Raw genomic sequence first — 20,965 nt, forward strand, 5'->3', positions numbered from 1 at the left:
CTACCAGGGGAAATGTCTTCCTTAAACCAACTTATGAACAGTTTATGACCTTAAGTCCTGCACACAATAGGCTTCACATTTCAGTAAGTATTAAAGTGCACTAGTGCACTAGGACTACACACAGGGATATTAATTTATGTCTAACCTTGTTTGAATCCCAGCTATTTGCTTCAACACTCAGCAAGGCTGATGAACTGTGTAGGTCACACAGTTTTATATCTATTGAATTCAGAACTTCTAGAAACATTAGCTGTCACTAAACATATGAAACTTTTAGATGATATAAAGGAAGTTGTAATCACATTCACCCTTCCTTTTTTATACTCCAGCTATTCCCATGAAAATGAAACATCATCGAATCCTTAAAGTTCCTAGACTGAAGCTCATATTTAGTCATTTCACTACTCAAATCACAAGTATTCTTTAAAAATTACTGAAAAGTTCTTATGTGCTTCGTGATTTCCAGAAAATTTGACCGAGATTGCACATATCAGGATAAAACAGGATCTTTTTTGATTCCTCATTCATGTAAAGTCTCCAGTGGAACCATTATGGCATATTAGTGTGACAGCCTAAGAGTTAGTTTTCTCCCTCTAGAGAAGTGAGTCCAGTTACTTTTCGCCAGTGTCTCAAAATTAGTGTCTGGGAATGCTAGAGAGTTATAATGTGAATCCCTTGGGGATCAGAGAATTTAACAGTCCACGAGCTCAAGTCTTCTGGTGCATTATAGTGTAAAAATTGAAAGAATTCCTTCTAAGAACATGTCGTGCTAGGAATTTTCGGCACTGCCCTCATGAAAGAAGGGACCCTATCCTCAGGGATTCGCAGACACAAAAAGAAAACACCATAGGATATATTTTGAAAGCAGGGGTTAGTACTGACCATATTCCACAGCAGCTTTAAGGAGAGCATCAGCATGAGTAGACCCAAAAGCATTGCGAACAAATCGCCTCCGACGGCGCAAATCATCCTCCCAGTAATCCAAGCGCCAGAAGTCATGCAGTTGGCTAGGAAATAAAGAACACACACATCAGCACCTACCACAGCTTGAACTCTATTTACATACATTATAGTATAATTTCACTACTGCTTTTCTATCTCAGGAAAACCAGCTTGTAAAAACATATACTACGAAAACATACGTTAATTATATTTATATTCTATAAACCAATATTCTAATGTTTCTTTACGCGCATTTATATATTATAAACCTCAGCACTGCCTGTCTCAAAATGTTCTTCCTGCTGCTAAAAACATTAATCACACTGAGCCCATTAGCAAATCCAGCATCAAATTACAAGTATTAATGGCACAGCTTGCTTTCTTTTACAGTGTTTTTAACAAGGCTTGTAAATCATAGAATGGACCTCAGTGCAAACAGTTTGCAGTTTAATGACTATGGTCCCTTAGCAGACTGAACTTAGAAGTATAAAATATTGCTCACTTGAATTTTGTGGAACTATGATTAAACTAATGTGCTGAAATATTCATTGAAATAATTCCCTACTGCCCCTAGCAACCTGAGAAAATTGCAATTTTATTCATTATTAATAACACTGAATTAGAGCAGCAAAAAAATTCCACCGCGTGGTAATTGTCTTGGTAAATTATTATTCCAGCACTAACAGAGTACTAGGATGATTTTATAGCTTCCAGCTAATACAAGCCATTAACAACCATGGCCCTCTTTGCCTTACGTTGCCTTTTTACATCCAAAAGCAATATTAAAGTTCTGTAGAATGATATAAGCCAGTGTTAATCTATATTCAGATCAAAACATGCACATATATAATCACTTTGTATTCAAACTCTGTTCTAAAGAAATTACCAGCTCCACTTGCAGACAGCTTCTTGACCTTATCAACACAAACATATCCCACATCAATTTTATAAGTATGCTGGGAGAAATTTGGACAAAGACCTATTTTAAGCTAAGATTTTAAGCACACTTTGGATCACTATAAATACCCAAAATGCTTCTAGATGCATCCTTATCATCAAACTCAGAACTGAACACGTGATACACTGAAAATGCAGATCATGACCTTGCAGACCGTAACTAGGGAACCACTGCTTTAAACCAGGCATTTTCAATCTATCTGCAGAACCCTGGAGGTGCATGGACGAAATGCAGATAATAAATAAAATAAAATAAAATAAAATAAAATAAAATAAAATAAAATAAAATAAAATAAAATAATAAAAGCAGTTTTCATGAGTATGAGCTTCACCTCTGCTGGATTTTCCTAGGTGTTAGCTTAGCCACTGTTTTCTATATTGCCTTCACCTTGAGAAGCAATATGATAGTAACAATTTCCAGAGAAAATTAGAAATATGTTAATGTAGAGCAGAGCTTTTAATTTTTTACAGTCCACTTAACTACTTTTTTTTATGCATGCATGAGTTCTTGTCCAACTTTACTAACTGCTGTCATGAGACCTGGATAGGTTCTAAAGGGCAAAGCACCAAGGGGGGTGGATGTAACAGCATACCTTCTAGCCACTTACAAATATTCAGAAGCAGCACAACATCATTCTTAGTAACCCTGGGGTTTTTTTGCACTTTGAATGAAATTTTTTACTATGTGCTTAAGGCTGCATAAAGGTCCTCACTGCTGTCTTGCAGAATAGGCGTTTGACTTTTCTACAAGCAGTGAGGAAACTTCAGGAGTTTAGTGGGAGATGCTTCCTCTCTTCCAGCTGTTCAGAGCATCTTGCATGAAGGTTGGGCAGTGACTGAGCTCAGACAGTGGGAAGATGCAGCATTAATGGCAGGGCTTGCATGCTATGAGACAGAAATATCTTGCTATCTTGAGTGACAATTATCTTTTGCTAATTAAAATTGCCTATTTTGGTTTTGTACTGTGATACAAAGTTTGCTCACAGATGTTGTGTTAGCTTGAAGTAACAGTCCATCATTTCTTCCTCTACACTGAGTCACAATTTTATTGTGACTGCTAAATCCCCTTGACCCTTATGTAATATGAATGCAAAAATGGGCAGACAACTGTCCCATGTTTAAAAGACAAATCTTAAAGTCTTCTTGCACACTCCTAGGCTTAGACCTGGTTATAAACTGATGGTATTAAAGACAATTCTAAAGGCTTTTTAATGAAAGTTATATTGCTGAAAGAAACCTCCCCTTTTACTTCTAGGAGTAAGTAATAATGAACCTGGAGTAGAGATATTAATGAAAACTCTTTTTTAATTACAACAGTTCTCAGAAATAAAATTTATCATTACAATAATAATAATAAGACTGTTACACTTAGAAGAATGACAGAATTATGTCAGAATTTAAAACTTTTTATGAAACCAAGAAATATTAAAAGACTAAAAAACCATGGTTTTAATTTTTCCTTTGTAAATCTGATAATTCATTAACTTCATTAATCAGTTTGAAGAATTCTGTATTCTCAGGGGAAAGTAAACCAGCTTTTAAAGTCACTTTTTAAAATTAAGTGCTAAGTAAAGCAGTGATGAAATTGCCAAAGGATAAAGTCTAATCTGGTCATCCAAAAAAGGGTTACAAGTTCATCAGGGTCTGAAGCCTGAAACACACAGTAATGTTGCAAAATAAAAAAACCCTTCAAATAGCAGAACACAAACCTTATTCGTAATCACAAGATGTATGGCCAGGAATCTATCCAACAGTGTTATATACTTCCAGATACTGGAAGATGGTATCTGAAACCTAAAGACAAGGCTTCTGAATCTTGATCAGTTATTCTCAGATGACTCTCTGAACATCTTGAACAATAAGTAAGAAAGCAGATGCCTCAAAAGCTTAGGGCTATACTTAGAAGAAGCTTTGAATGGTTGCTTTATAAACAGATAATTTGTGGGATTTTTCTAAAAAGTTATAATATTGTATCTCTGTCTTAGATTTAAAATACTGGTAAGCAGAAGACTGTAGTCACAAGCTCCAGCCTAAGATTTAGAATTTAACCTGCTTTGAAAGTCCAGAGCTATGGACTGAATTATTATCAAGGTGCCCAGCTCCTGGATTACAGCACATTAGAAATACTTATTATTCAGGCTTTAAGATTTTTCAGGAATTTAGGTAGCTGTTACGTGGCTCTAAATTATGGCTGTAAATAAAGCAGAACTACACTTTCTGACACTACTGGGAACAAGTCAGTCCTAGAAGAAAGTGTGCCTGCAAAATCTACACATCTCTTTCTGCTACAATCCTTTTTCCCTAGAAGTAACTTGAATAAGCCAAGTCATTTTAGTAATTTATTTCTGCAGTAAGGACAATATTTCAATAAGCTGTGCTTTTCTTAATAATGTATATTATTAATAATCCTTATTTCCACAGACAATTTGATAACATGTAATTTCTCATTCCCCTGTATCTTATACCAGTTAAATGACATTTTGAATCAGGCTTGTTTGAATGAAAAAGTGAATATTAAGCCTACAGTAATGAATTTATTTTTTTTTAAGAACTGGAAGTTCATAGTATCATTCATGAGCTACTCCTGCACACTTCAAAAGAGAAGAATATATATGTGTAGAATATATGTGTATCACTTGAAATGAACAGTTATTTGAAATGCACCCTAAACCACATGACCCAAAGAAGTCTGCACCATGAGTTTAGATGTCAAGGTAATTCCCTTACAAACTGTAATATAATCTAATATAAACCTTTATCATCCTTATCATAATGAGGGGTGATATGAAACTAGTGATATCACAAGGTTACTTAGCAATGAGAAATTTTATTTCGAGTGCTGTGCTTGTTGTAAACTTAATCCCAAATTTCAGATGTGCAATATTTTATAGTTTATAAAGACAGAATTAACACGGTCTAATGCAACAAGCCCTATTTTACTAGAGATTACAAATTCTATTTCACTGTCATCACTAGTGCCTGCTTAGGAGCTTACTGTGTACATTCCCCTAATTTAAACAGTATTTTATTTTGTTAAAGGTCAGCATGGGGTGGAGAGGTAAAGTGGTTTTATGCTATCCCAGATAGCCAATGTGGACTTATATAAGTTAGAGGAAACAGCTTTGAAGTCTCCCAAGGGCAGTTTGCTCTAAAACTTGGAAATGCACAAAATTCTGTATAATACTCTCTGGTACCATACCCCACACACCTTCCATATATTTGTGGACAAAGATTACTGAGATGAATCTAAATATTTCAGGTAGCCTGCTCTATTTCCCTCCTGGAGGAGAAATTGTGCTGCTCTCTGCCACCAAAACCATTTAGAGGAATATCAAGCCATCCTGAACTGCCAAGTTCTCTCTGCCTTTTCACAACATCCCTTATAGCTCAGAGTTTTTAAAGACAACTTTTGAGACAGTTTTCTATTAACTCCTTCAGCCACTGCAGCAAAGAAGTGTATGGGAAGGGTTTTTTTCTTTTACTTATGAATATTAGATGTCCTGAACAGCAAACCTTTGTCCACCCTATGTCAGCATGAAGGTCATCAGCTCCATGGCTGTGCAAAGCAGTCCCTGCTCAAATACAAACACATTTTGCTGTGTGTCACCTCAAGCCACAGCAACTCCAGGCAAATGCAAACAGTGGAGAGTAGCCTTGCACACACGTCCATAAAAGATCCTCAGACTGCAGCCCAAAGGATGGGCTGCCAGATGGAAGAGATTAAGTTCGAATATGTTAATGAAGAGGAAAAAGCCTGCAGGCATGGGGGGAAGGGGACAAAGTTGTTCGGAAAAAAGAGGTGGGTCACAGAACTGGAAGGATGTCAAAGAATCTGCAGGCTTTGTAATCCTGGGAAACTGAATAGAAAAGGCAAGGAACTGATGATCTATAATTTCAAAAATTAGTCCCGGTTGTTTTTCTGTAACATATTTCAAGAAGGAAAAACAATTATTTTCACTGTGTGGAATTTTGACTATGTTCTGAGGGAACAAAAAAAAAAAAAAGTACACCAGAAAAATATAAAGCATTTACCTAAGATCAAATGAAGAATAGAAAAATTGTAACATTTTTAAAAAGTAGAAAAAACTTTCAATGCAAAAGTACAAGTTATTATTTATGTAATATATATTCCATTTTAAAAAGTAAAAGCCAAAATTTAAAACTATTTGCCAGAAGATATAAGTAGTAAACATCTTCTGTAACAATGAAAAAGCAAATACTGTTCAGAAGTGGTAGAGAAACACATACAGTGATGGCATTACAGTGAAGGTTTTTCTGACTGGGCTTGAAACACTGACTGCTGTTTTTTATCAAGATGGTGAGACAGGTATTCCAAAATCACATCCCACATTATGCTGGCTAAAATAAAACAATGCCTTGTTGTATATGAACAGAAACAGATATCAGAAGCCTAATTACCATAACTAGGATGGTTATTCTATGTAAAGATTTTGTTAGTTATAAAAATCACAAAGATCCATTAGGTTTCTTCCAAAAAGCATACTAGAGATTACCAGAAATAAACCCAGAAATCCTGAAAACTGAAAATAATACCAAACAAACCCCACAAATTTAATACTAAAAACTAGAAAGACTAACACAGAGGATGAAGATGACAATGAATGTGAGAAACACCTAATGCAATGAAAATTGAAAAAGGTGGTAAAAATATTACTAATTCATGTTTAAAATCTTTCAGCTTTCTTATAAAATGAAACATATTTTTTTCTCATAAGTACACAAGCACAAGAATAGTTATAGTTAAACAACAGGAGTATTATTGGCAGAATTTCAGGGCAGAAGGGAAAAAGTCTCAGAAAAAGAGCTTAGCATTTAAATAGAAAGATGCTAATTACTCAGGGGAATTTAGGTAATATTTAAGATCTTAAAGGTTTTTTTAAATTAATATGATGTTGAGTGACTCAATTCTTATGTGAGAAGCTTCATACTGTAATTTTTGAAAGAAGGTAGGCTGATGTGTCCTAGGGAAGTCAAGTGGATGATACGTGGATGCTGGAGGCAGGGCTCCAATGCTGAGGACATCAGCACAATAAAATGAAGTTATGTCCACAGACTGGGAAGGTGACATAAAAGCTGGAAGACAGGCCATAAAGAAGAACATAAGAAGCAGATGGAGGTGGCACTGGCAGCAAATATTGGAGGATGGAGATGAAGGCAAGGTTGTGGCAGTGGGTGAAGAAGGGATGCCTGGGCTGTTGGTTCAGGATAGGATGTTGGTTCACTGAGGGATGGCTGGATGGTCAGTGACCTGATTTTTCACCATGTTTATTTGTCATCAGTGCAGCAAATGATCATGGGCAGAAGTGAGTGAGAAAGGAAAGGAGTTCTCTGTGAATTTGGTTCAGCAGTCAGTGCCCTGGTGACTGAGAGCTGGAGGAGGTGATGTGGAGAGCAGAGCAGTCCAGGTAGACGTCTTATATCCCAGCCCCATGGTTGGAATCCAGGCATGCCAGCACTGATGTACTCAGGAGTGTCACCAGAGATGAGAGGTATTTTTGTGCCTCCCATGTGGGGCTGCCAAAATGTGAAGAATTAAAATGAGAAGAGACATGAGATAGGAATGATTGGTGAAATTTGAAGAGAATTGTAGACAAAGTCAGAGCCCTAAAAATTAAAAAAGGCTTAAAAGAAAAGTCTAGAATTAAAGAATTAAAGAAAGGAATTAAAGAAGAAAAGTAATAGGCTCTAACAAATACATAATATTAATTGGAATATATTTACTGGAGCAGGAGTGAAACAGAAGGAGGAATTAGAAAGGTTTTTTTGCAGCAATATTTTCCATGATATTGGGAAATGGGAAACAATAAAGCCAAGAGATTGGAAGATAAAGAAATTGAAAAGCAGAGATGAAATGTTTGAAATGTAATCACTGATTGGTAAAGGAAAAGCAACATTCAGTTGGAAAGATGTAAGGGAAGAGTTTTCATATGGACTTTGAAACAGAGATGAAGCAGAGCACAGAGGAACTCAAACTAACACAAAATACTGCCAGTGATCATCAGAAAAACAGCACAGGAGTCACCTTTGAAAACCAAAAAGAAAACTGCCTAGACAGTTTCTCTCCTATTATCGTGTTACTAATGGTCTTGCATTAATAATGAAGGACAAAGCTGAGAGGAACAGAGAATTGGCTACAAGAGAAAAGAGAGCAGAGTTCATCAGAAGATGACTAAGAATCCCAGAGAAGAATTTTCTAAGAATTGTTTTAAAGAGTAGCACCCTTGTCAGAAGAGAGGGGTGATTTATGTGGCTTTTATTCTCTTCTTAAGGCACTGGAAAAATGTATACTTAATACAAATTCCTAAGGAAACTGTCCAACTCTTGAAAGTTCTATGACTTAATTTCAGTGAAAAAAATGAGGACACTGAAGTTCAAGAGATGAAAAATAGAAAGGGAAAGCCAAAAACTAGAAATTCCTCCAGATTGTGACTATAGAGATGCTCCTTTTAGCTATGGTAGTACCTGAAACCCAAACTTCTGATGCATTTTAATTCCTACATTATATTTTATGGTCTGATAACTTGCTCTGAACATCAGAAAAAAAATATGTAAAACACGGACAATTTCTAAAGGGATTGGGGCTTTTAGCAGGTCACAGAGTCTGAAGGAAAAAGCTGGTAACTAACACACACACAAAGGACTAACAATTATTCTGATTGTCTAAATATTTTTATAAAGTTCAGATCCCAGAGTGAGCTGTCATTTTGTGATTCCTGTACATAATTAAACAGTAGTAAACCTATATCAAGAAGCAGTAGTAAGGCCAACAATGCATATAGCTACATGGGAAAAACAAAAAATAAATAAAAAAATCACATAATCACATAGCTCTTAAAAAACTTGCAACAGAAAAGACAATAAATCAAATGTCTACAAAGTAAAACTAAAGGTAAGCAAAATTTTTTAAATTATCAAAATTATTTAATATAAAACATAAATTTAATGTGAGATAACTTTGGCAAACCTTTAAAAATATATGAAGTAGTAGGACACTACATGTAGGGCAGCTAAATGAAAGAATACAATTTCATGAAATTTTGTATTCAGTTTGTTCTGATCCAGTGACATCATAAGAACAACTGAGGCAAAATAAAAACTGAATACAGAAATTGTCAGTGTTTGACTCACCAGAATCACAATGGGCTTTTTTAGTAATAAAACACAATTGTGCCACATTCTAGAAACAATAAATTGTACCCCTAGAAATGCTAAAATGCAATACATTTTTAGATTAAGGCATATACTAATACTATTTTTGAAGAATAGGAAAAGAAAGTGGTTTGAACAATGCTCTGTGGTTTAACTTCGACATCTTGTTTGGAGCCTTTCTTCTATTTCAGAATGCGTTGTCATCATTCTGAACAAAGAAGAAATGAAACCCCCCAAATGTCTTTTAGAACTTTCAAATAAAGAAAAAAAAAATGGGTAAAATTCACTTTTGGAGAATATATTGAAATATATTGTATATTGAAAACATATACAGTGTTTTAGGGCATTCTTAATTTTAATGCATTTTTTGTCATGTCATGACATCTCAGCACAGTGTTGTACTTAATAAGATTTTGTAAGTACTACCATGAACTCCAAGATGGAATAAATGGTGTATTCAAGTGGCCTCTCTCTTCCCTGACAGCAAAAAGAGACAGACAGAATGGCTTAGACTAGAATCATAACTGTATGTGGATGAGATCAAGTAAAATGCATTCCATACTATATGTGCAACTTATTAAAAATGTAGTAACGCTTCAAAAATTGAACTATCTAGCAAGTTATCTTCCAATTTCAAGAAAAAAATACTTACTTTACATTGTGGCTACTATGTTTCTATAATCATCACATCAGAAATAGGTACCATGATATCAGCCTACCCACCCTTACCACATGAAAATAAAATAAAATTTCAAAATGATGAATTTCGAAGACTTTTATTAAGTTAAAAAAATGAAAGGGAAAAAATCAGAAATTTTCATAGCATTTCATACCATCAGAATTTTTCACCAAAAGATTTAACCAAAATACTGTTTTCTGATTTTAAAATAGTTTTAAATAAAAATTTCCACTTAACTCTTCTTCCATTTGTACAAGTATACCACCTGCTGGTAGCAATATTATTTTGCTTCTTAAGCACATCGTGCGTCAAATTAAAAGGATAATAAAAGTGGGTGCCCTCTGAACACCACAAACAGGAGTCCTCATGAAATAGCACCACCTTTTGGAAAAATCTTATGGAACATATTTTGCTGTTTATAGCTATAATCCATGAGTAATCAGAAAAACAACTCATAAATTATTTGCTTATCTCAATTTTAACAAACTAAAACACTGATTTAATAAATCAAATGGAAAATGGTTTAGGACAACTACTAGTTTTTTATAAAGATGCTGGTTTTTGTTTATGGTAAATTTTTATAAAGTTCTTATGCTACCTAAGGTATTTATGGAATTAAAGTTAATTAAAAAAAAGAAAGAAATCAGGTATTCAGTGTAGGTCATCTCTTGGATCTTCAAACATGAAATACACTTTCAGCAACAATTCTGTAGACAGCATTTATCTGATAAGAGAACTTGTTACTTCTATTTAGTTTTTCAACCAAGAAAATTAAAGTGTATTTGAGGCAGAGGCATAGTGACCCAGTTCTACCTTGGAAAGGTGAGCAATTGGTTGAAGAAAACACCCATAATCTGGTATTAAAACAAGTAGAAAGTAAAAGAACTCTCTCTTGCAGTTATGCTTTGGCTCTAGTATGGCATCTTATTGTCTGACTCACTTGCACAGAAACTACTTAAAAACTACCCAACAAAACCCAACTTCCCCCAAACCAAACCTTGCCCATCTAAATGGTATTTGCTCAGTTCAGCTGCAGTACTGAAAATGGAAAAGAGAGAGAGAATGATTTATTCTAACTTCACAGAGACACCCTTCCTCCTTTGCCTCTGCACAAGTGCTATCTTCTCACATAAATGGTTGGATGTTTTGCTCCTGAGTGAAATAAACACTGCTGCTAGGTTCAGGAAGTTTTTTCTAACTTTTCTGAAAAGAAACTGAATTCTGAACAGCGATAACACCACTGCATTAAGAAAGTCAGATAAGCAAAGCTGGACGTTATGGGCTCTCCTCAGCTTTTTGTAAATTCCACTTCCATGCTGTCTGCACAAGCACATCACAGAAGTTCTGGGATTTTGCAGATGTTATGATGAAGCAGACACCTTTTACATGAAAACCAATTTACTCTGTAGTTCAAGATTATTATCTAGAACATTAAATATATAGCTACTCACAACAGGGTTCTGGCTTTACAAATCTAGGCTTTTTGTGACTTAAACAGTAGCTGGGCATTGCTTCAGTTAGGGTTACTGTGCTTGAAAAATTGGAAAAAGAAAAAAAAAAGAGTCCCAAGTTTTCAAAGTAAGCATTGTGGAAGCCCTTGAAAGTTTTGCTGCATCCCTGTCTTACTTATAAGGTCAAACAGTAAAGGCTCAGACTTGTAAGTAGGGATAACACATGTGACTGTGGATGAGGATCTGCTCTGTTCCAGATGCACAGATTAAGCTGTCTGAATTTCTTGTGAGAGAATTACTGAAGAAGTTCATGAGCATATAAACTGCAGTCCAGTTTTAAGGCAAACCAGCAACGACTTGTAAAAAAATCCAGACCTGTACTTTGAACATAAATAGCAGAGTTGAGGCAGACAGCTCAGCTCAGAGGTGGGACTCATTTTATCATCAATTACTCCCATTGTTAGGGCACAGCTCAAAGGCTCTGGCATCCAGGAACAGAAATTTTGTCTCTCAAAACTTTTAATTAGAATAAAGAAAAAATGTTTTATCTAAATACTTTTGAAGTGTTATTCTTAAACTAAGACATACAGGTTTGGGTTTTTTTAATACTATTTCTTACTATTTCAAACCTTTACAAATGATACAAGCTGCAACTGGAACTGAGATGAAATAATTAGTTCTTTGAAACCTATCAGCAAACAGCAACAATAATAAAAAAACTAATAAATAGAGTTTTACCTAGATAATTAAATTCCATCATGCAGAGCTGTTTATTAAAATGTAAGTCTAATAATACATTATTTTAAAAGAATGATTATTTTTTAAAGTTGGGTACTTGAAAATCTTTTAATTTAAAATTTATAGAGGTGAAGATTCACAATTTCTACAAGCTCTTTTATCTTTTTTTCCTACAAGTTCTTTCATTAATCACTATCTAGAATAGAGCATAAGTTAGACAAAGTACACATCTTGCTTTGGTGCTAATATTGTTATTAAGAACTGAAAGAAAAACATGCTGCCCCAATTAGTGGATATGTTTTGATTGATGTATGAACTATCCATAAGTAGAACTTATATTTTCAAAATAGCATGGCATGAGTGCTACAGAATACTTAATAGAGACTATGTCTACACAATGCAATCAAACAAATGCTGAAGTAATCTTATCTGATTTTTTTTTTTCTTTTTTTTTGGTTCCTGGGAATTTTTGTAACAGCTAAGAAACTATCTTGGCAAGTAAATCAAAACTGTTCTATTTATATTTTATTTCTGACATTCAAGAGGTTCTTTAGAAGTATAGAAACAGTCTTCTATAAAAAATCCTAAAATATATCAGCATGACCTAATTATTTATTTTTGGGTCAGCAAATCTTGTGGGAGAAGCAGCAGACATGACAGTAAAAAAAAAAAAAAAGACAATACAATTAAAAAACTTTCTTCGTTCTCAGTCTCGAAAAAAATCTCCATTTTTGTGGGTTTTTAAAAACAAGCAGCATAGGCTTCAAAGAATTTTTGTGTACAAAGTATTTGACAATCCATTATTCTGGAGATATTTTATAATGTTTTCTTTCCTTTTAGCTACTTAATCTGTTAAGGAATTCTGTGTGACAACCATGAGACGCAGCTGATTTTGCTTTGTAGCACAGATCTATGAGATGACCTCGTGTATCTTTTGCATTTTCCATGTACTTTCATAGTTCAGTTGATATTGTAGAGTACTATTTCCTACAGGTATATGCTTTACAAATATAATATAGAACATATATTTGGCTACATTTGTGTATGTTTTTAGTTAAATGAATACCACAGTAAAGAAAAATCAGGAGCAGTAGTTTAATAATTTACACAAAACCCCACTGCTTTTCTGTGTAAAGTTGCTCTCCATGAGGAATTACAATCCCAAACCTTCCTAATTAAGCTGATTTAATCCTTCAGGTTTGCAGGTTCACTGCAGCTTTTTTGCTTGTTTGTTTGCTTGTTTGCTGACTTCGTTTTCATGAAAGATGGGAAAGTAGAACAGGAGTTCAAACTTGTCTATTATTTCACCAGAAAGGAAAGCTTGCTGACTGTTCAGTCAGTAGGAGACAACTGATGGGGAAGAAACCAAAAATCTGGAAGCAGAAGCATGTGCTGCTCTCCCTTCAGAGCATGGGTGAAGTGAATCTCCAAATTTCCTGACCCAAGAAAGCAAAAATGAAAAACTTCATGTGACTGTGAAATAGAAAATCTGAGCAAAGAGACAACACTGTGGTAGTTCAAAACCAGGAGAAAGAGAGACAAAACGGATCTAGAATCAGACCCTGTACCTGGGTTCAAAGGTAATTCGGTGATGGTATTTTTGGCTTACTGTCTCTGAGCTGTGAGTCTGGATTATCCAGAATAATTTCTGTTAAAGCTCCTTGTGACACAGGCAAAGAGATTCTCCTGAAGTACAGAAAACGCACACGTGGCTTAAGGGCCCTGGAGCAGGTCACACCAGTGCTAGAGGTTCTCCAGTTTCTAATGACTAACTTGGAGAAAAATAAAGTCTTCTCTCTCCCTTATTCACCAACTTCTTTTTTCAACTTTTTGTTTTTGTTGTTGCTTTTTTTTGTTTGTTTGTTTTGGTTTTTATCCTTTTGCTTCATTTAGCTGCTCCAGTTCTCCTCCATGAAGCTCAACAGAAATTATGTTTCAAGATGCTGCAAGGTTGACTCTCACCTTAGTTTTGTTTTCCTTTCTTGCTATCTGGGAGGCATGGCTCAGTTATTGGGAAGTTAATACTAGCATCAACAGTTGTAATTTACTGGAAGATTAAGGTTGTCAAATTATGCCAACTGATAGCTGAGTTGAGTGCCTTTTATCTGACTTTAGATGTCAACATTATTGGCATTTAACTAATCAACCCAAGCTCATTTCATAGGTTTTGGAGAAAACTATTTGCACTCTTGGGAAAAGTTGGGTGATAGGAATCCTACTGCTCTTGTCTCAAGTAACAAAGGTCTCAACAGTAGTAAGAAAAAGTAAAAACCTGGGGTTCTTACAAAAGAATCTGGCATTTAAGACTTGCATTGAATTGTCAAGGGAAGGATCAGGTCAGAGATTTCACATGACTGAGTGAAATCCAAGAGACAGGATAGTGAAAAAGAGAATTATAGGCTGTATGGATCCTGTTAAGAGAGAGAACTGGAGAAAGTGGTTGATTGACTTTTTCCAGTCTTGCATTACTACAAGGAAAAGTTACACAGAGGGGTCTTATCATCTGACTTGCTAAAGGCAATCCTGAGATGCAAAACTGATAAAGATCACAGAAATAATCTCCAATAAATCAAACTTCCTCTTTTATAGCATGGGCTTATTATTAGGTTTGTTTGTTCTTATTGATTTTGTATTTTTTTTTCTATAAAAAAACAATGGAGAATCGGATAGACAGCATACAAAATAAAAAATAAATAAAAAAAATCCTGAGATTCAGATTTTGTAAATACCCTAGTGGAAACACAGTTGTTTTGAACAAAAATAATGAACATAAAATTATATGCATTGAGGAAACAAAAGCTATATAAATGTAAGCAATGGAAAAAAGAGCTGACATTCTCCAAAATCAAAAGTAATGAGATAGCCTAGTTTAATACTTAAAACCAGAATAGTCTTTATTGTGCACAATATGAAGGTAAAAAATCAGTAACATTATTCTCGAGATCTGAATTTGTGGTGTAGTATATACTTTTTGAAGAAAAAATACAGTTTAGGCCAAATTCTAGAAAGAACTAAGTTTGTTTAAAGTATAAGCCTATGAGAAATCCCATTGAAGTCAATAGCATATGTAAAATGAGACATATTTCAGCTCATGTTTTCTGTTGAGCTTAATTCCACCAAAATTTGAGATAACGCTTTAAGCTACTGGTAGAACATCAAAGTATTTCTTATACTACAGATTGAACACTGGTAGGCAAAGAGATATAGGAATTACTATTTATTACAAAAAAGCAGGACTTAAACTGAGGTTATTTTCTTTTTTTTTCTGCTTTCTAAACCCCTTTGGGTTTTTTTAAGAAGGAAACAAAAAAACCAAAAAGCTTCCAGCATGCCTAGAAAGAAATTAGTTGAATTGACATCAGTGTGAAAAACTGCTAAATCACTCTGAAAGATTATTAATCTTTCATACAGAAAATTAATATAGATTCTATTCTCATCTCATGCTTTGTAGGAATTTTCATTAAATAAGTAACACTAATAAAGTTCTGGAATAGCTTTTTCTCCAGTATCTCATGCTTTATTTAAGCAACCAAAGCAACACAAAACTAGGTAGGTGAATATATGTGTCAGGCCTGTACTCTGTGCTGTTCAATGGCTGTGGTATTTTTTCCCTAATGTTCAAATGAACTAGAATAAGGCTCTTGTCCTACTAGCAGAAGACCACACTTCTTTCCTCTATATTGTTCTCCTGACAGATATTTATAAATTAAGACCTTATGTGAGTATTTTTTCCCCAAAACCATCATAGTCGTAACTGACTTGAAGCATCCTTGTCTTTATGTAAATGTTCTGTAACCTCTGCAGATTGTGATATGGTTTCAAACTGCACATACCAACCAAGGCACAATATCTAACAGATCTACTGTTGTTTTACTAGCAATATCCTTTTTCTATCCCTTTAGTAGCAATATCCATAGCTGAATGTAAAGCTGAACTATGAACCAAGAAGCCAGTTGCTCTTTCTAGTTTAACACTGAATCTGTCTAAAGTTGCTTGTGTGGTTTTGGGATACCCCTCCAAATCTGTTTTTGTTCACAGTAAAAAAAGCATTCTACTTCAATGTGTGTATATATGTGTCTCTGTGTACATAAATAAGTAATAATTCCATTATTTAACTTCTGGGAGAGGTTAGGAAAATGACACTGTATCATGATATCTACATACAAGTGGTATGAAAACACACTTGCTCTAACCCTTCACCACACTTACAAAATTGTGTTAAGAATTAAGTCCTGATACCAGCAGTATTATCTTCCAAAGAGGCAGGATAACTCAACAGATTTATAATGAAATAAAACCCCAACATTAATGGCAACTGCAGCACGTTAATGACTGCAGTGATTTGGTGACCACTGAGAAGGCAGGAAGTATGATTTAGAACTTATTCCCTTGCTAAATTGTCACTTGATGGTCTTTCTGCTGTCTGAGTAGCCTTTGGTCAGCAGCAGCCCAGTCAGTACTTGCATAATGAAAGTCCCTTTGCTGATAACTCATAAATGTCTGTGCAGCCTTCAGCATGGCTTATGTGACAGAAAACAAACACTAACAATCTCGCAGTCTGCTGTAGTGAAATGAGGCAACCAGGTGCCACTAATTGCCAGGGAGTGGGCATGAGCTTGTGTTAAGCCCACCTGTGCCTGATTAAGGCGGGCCCTAACTGCACATGAGCAGGATCAGGGGGCCAATAAAAGGTAAGGCCTGATACACAGCCTCGGCTCACTCCTGAGCACACCTGCAGAGAGATTAGCTTCTTCTCTCAGCACCGCACTAACTTCGATGCTCCATCAGAGCTCTTCACCTCTAGGGTGAGGCTTGAGTGGCGTACCTTTTATTGGCCCCCTGATCCTGCTCCTGCGCAGTTAGGGCCCGCCTTAATCAGGCACAGGTGGGCTTAACACAAGCTCATGCCCACTCCCTGGCAATTAGTGGCACCTGGTTGCCTCATTTCACTACAGTCCACTCTCAAGAAAAAGCTCAGAACTTACTTTCATTAATACACTCTTCTCAAATATTAATTTGCTAAAGGATTATCAGTCACCAGTTACTAGTCACAAACACACATACTTCATTCATCAAGAGGAGGCTCCAAAGTGACCTTTTAGTGACTTTCCAATATCTGAAAGAGGCCTACAAGAAAGCTGGGCTTTTTACACAGGTGTGTAATGAGAGGACAAGGGGCAATGGTTTAAAACTTGAGGAGGAGAAATTTAGGTTAGACATTAGGAAAAAATTATTTCCTGTGAGGGTGGTAAGATGCTAGAACAGGTTGCCCAAGGAAGTTGTGGTTGCCCCCTCCCAGGTTGGATGGGGTCTTGAGCAACACAATCTAGTGGAAGGTGACCCTGCCCATGCAGGGGGGTTGGAACTAAATGATCTTTAGGGGCCCTTCCAAGCTTAGACATTCTATGATTCTATGATTTCTTAAGTCCTACTCTGCCACTACAAAAATGGCTGATGGCATGGAACCAATCAGAGTTTGCTTTTAGAGCAGACAGGCTTATAAGAAACTCATTTAAAGTAGAGGAAAAACAGAGGAAAGATTACAGAAGACTGTTGGATGTGCTGGTAATAGCTCATTTATTTGTAATACTTGGTGCTTTCACTACAAAGGTTTAAAAAGAGTATTTAGTGAATATCTCCAAAACCTTCATTTGCCTGCAGCAGGCCTTTGAAATTAAGCAGGAAGGAAGCAATGCTTTTCTGCATAAGTGAGATAAACTCTTGAAAAAAATCTGTGTTCTACTTCTATTCCACAGGACAATATTGGCAGCATACCAAAACAAAACAAGCATAATACAGCCATAACGCTCCAGTGATCCTGAGGCAGCACTAGAACTATATGGAAACTTTTAGAAAAATGAAGAGGAACTTCTCCCTACTTCATGAGGTCTCAACACATAAATTTGTTGCCCATGAGTTGCCCATTCAGAGCTCAAGGTGTATGCAATGGGGTAGAGCAATGGGTGTTCTACCTAATTTTCAAATTAACGCATAAGTCAAGTATTTTTATTTTCACATTGCATGTAAATAAACACATGAACAGCAGTATGAAATATGCATATGCTTTAACTTCCCCAACATCCAAAGGCACCAGAATGCAATTCACAACCTAGCATTATGCTGGCAGTCTTCCAGAGGTTGTGACAGCAAATCAAAATAATTTTTTCTGACTTAGTCAACAAAATGTTTCTCTCTGAAACACATGCACCAATAATAACTTGTGCCTAGACTGCTACAGCTGATTCTACCTGGAAGTAAATAAAATTATACAGGAAAAGCTATGATGGAAGCAACACGCTTTCCCCATAAATCAAGAATTTTGTGGAATGGAACATTGTCAGGTTTTTCTGATGATGCTATCTCAATTTATACTTGTAAAACATTAATTGGAATGGGGAATGAAACAACTACAACCACTTGGTTGAGGCTCAGGCACATCTCTTACTGCATTTCTCCAATTCAGAATCCAAGTCTTATTTTTCCATTTTGCAAAATATTGAGTCAGTGTAGATGTGTAGATTTGGTTGAGAGAGCTTTAGTCATTCCTGGTTAGCTTCCTAATGGCAATAAAGCTGCAGACTGGCACATTGTAGATGTGGGTGGTGAAGGAGACAGAAGAAAGTACCTATGTATGTCATTCTCTTCTCTCTGACTATTAAACAAATTAAAATAGCTCCAGCTGGAAAGATTTATGGATACCTACACTACAATAAGCTACAGTCTGCTAGAGGAGCCTCTGGGAAGGTGGACAAGGCCTTTTAAGATGTCCCCAGCTAAAGAGCAGAGTCATAACTGAGAGGAATATGATGGCAATCTTTAATATTATGGATGGCATCAAAATGGGGAAGAGACCACAAGGACTGTTCCTTGTAAGAAAAGACCTAGGTAGAACATAGAGTTATTAAGCAACAAGTTCAAAACAAAACAAAGTTCACTTTGTTTGACTTTCTCACACAACGTACTCAAGGTGTGGAACTCAACACTTTATCATATTGTGGGCAGCATAAGTTTACATATGATCTTAAAGGAATTAGACATTTCCTTTCACAGGGGAAAAAAAAAAAGCCCACCAAAAGTTATTAAACTCAAGGATATCACTTCTGGCACAGGAAGCCCCTGAGGTACAATTTGCTGAAAGCCAGGAGGACCTGCTGGGGCAGTATCACAACAAAGTCACCAAGGGAAGTTGTGCATTCCTCCCTCAGCCTCCTCTGCTGGCAGCCAAAGGACGTCAGAGCAACACCCTTGTATTGTTGTTATGCCATTTTCCACTGTTCCCCAGTGCCATCAAAATAGCCCCATGTAAACCAGGTTTCAGCCAATTAACTTTAAGGTTCAGAGCAGTACTAGGTAAGTCATGGCACGACTCAGGTAACAAGCAGAGGACGAGTTCTCAGCAGGAGGACTGAGGCTCTGCAATTTCTCTTTAAAAGAATGTAGACTTGGCTCAAACCTTTGAAGGTGGTTAGACAAAGGATAAAACATATTTACAGTACTGTGAAATTCAGTCTTGAAACATAAGCTAATTTGTAGTATGAAAAAAACCCCTACATTTACAGGCTTTTAGTTTTTTTCAGTTCCATCTAGTACTTGCATTCATTTCCAGGTCACAAATAGTATTCTGTAACATTTGAATAAGATGATTGATTAATAATCTTAACATTTATTCTTTTGGGGTAAGTGCAGTAAATACAACTGTAAACTGTTATGTTGGGGGAATGAATATAAATGTGGAACAAATTCACCAAATTTCATCATTATTATGGCATTCTGTTAATATAGAAATCACCCAAGCTTCACTTCAGCTGATGAAATAGAGAATCTGCAATTTCTTTTCTATTATTTTCAATCAATTCTACTTTTTTTGTCTCTATTTTTAAAGACAGGGATATTAAGAAAACCACAAAGCAGTTGCATGAGATAGTACTCATTTTATGATATATATAGTTTAAGAATTTGAAATAAGTGAGTGACTTGCATAGTTTGTTACTGAAAACTGTGAAACTAGAAGAAATGTGAAGTTAAACAAAAGAAAAAAATCGGTATGCTTAGGGCAACAGTTGATCCATTTAAAAAAACCCCACTTTATCTGTTCTCTTTTCCTTTGCAAAATCCAATAAAGTGCCATTATATTCCTTTTAAATGGTTCCATTACAAGGATTCTATAACAACAGACTAATCTCTTGATAATTATAATAAATGTCTGTAATCAAAGCAGGAACCATTTAAAATAAGGAGAAAGGCTGTTTTCCATCAAACTCATTGTAATTCCGTGACCTTTGGAGCATTAAGCTACATCATACCCTGCCACCTCTAACTGCAACGCAGCTTTCCTACCAATCTCGCTCAAATAAAAACAAAAAGGATGAGAGATCAATGGCAATGTGGACTGGCACATGGTAAGAGTTCTTACTTTCCAGCTCTGAGCCTTGTAGAACATAAAAAACCTCAATTTGCAAGATTCCAAAGGCTCAAAGCCGGGAGGATTCAGGCAGCAGCTCCTTGAGAGCCTTTAATACAGAGTTTCCTTCCCTTCAGGGACAGACAGGGGGAAGGAGCAGATTTTAAAAAGTCAATGGCAATGTGAGCTGTATATCACTACTAATGCTTAAGAAAAGTATTACTTTTCAGAAAGACAGGACATTTTATCACAAAATTCGATATTGTATTCACATGAGCAAACAATGATTTCCAGAGATCATTTAAGAAACTGAAGGCTGATAAAATTACGGGAAATGACTATATATGATCAGAATGGCTTTCATCTGCATTTTGTTAGACCCAGCATTGATTTCACTTTTCAGCTGTGAACAGCAAGAGGCCAGCTGTGGCCAAGGGAGAGAGCAAGCAATGAACCAGGGTCACAATAGAGGCTGAGTTGTCAGAAAATTTAACACTTTTAATGACTAAATCTCAGCAAAAAATCTTCAAGTTACAAGCATTTGAAAATTATATCCAGCAGGTCCCACAAACTGTCAAGAGAACAGAAGATTAAATTTATGACAAAGTGAAACCTTTGAACTCTAGT

At 35.7% G+C, this 20,965-nt stretch overlaps 1 protein-coding gene across 3 annotated transcripts in view; it reads right to left on the reverse strand.

The window, feature by feature from the left end:
* NBEA (neurobeachin) overlaps window positions 1-20,965 on the reverse strand; it is a 464,261-nt gene that overhangs the window by 186,357 nt on the left and 256,939 nt on the right. For all 3 annotated transcript variants that reach the window (XM_030449922.1, XM_030449935.1, XM_030449928.1), the window contains one exon: window positions 883-1,007. In XM_030449922.1, the coding sequence (XP_030305782.1) occupies window positions 883-1,007 (125 nt within the window). The remainder of the gene's footprint in view (window positions 1-882; window positions 1,008-20,965) is intronic.

Source organism: Calypte anna, chromosome 1 (genome assembly GCF_003957555.1).
Source record: "Calypte anna isolate BGI_N300 chromosome 1, bCalAnn1_v1.p, whole genome shotgun sequence".
In the NCBI taxonomy this organism is placed as follows: domain Eukaryota; kingdom Metazoa; phylum Chordata; class Aves; order Apodiformes; family Trochilidae; genus Calypte; species Calypte anna.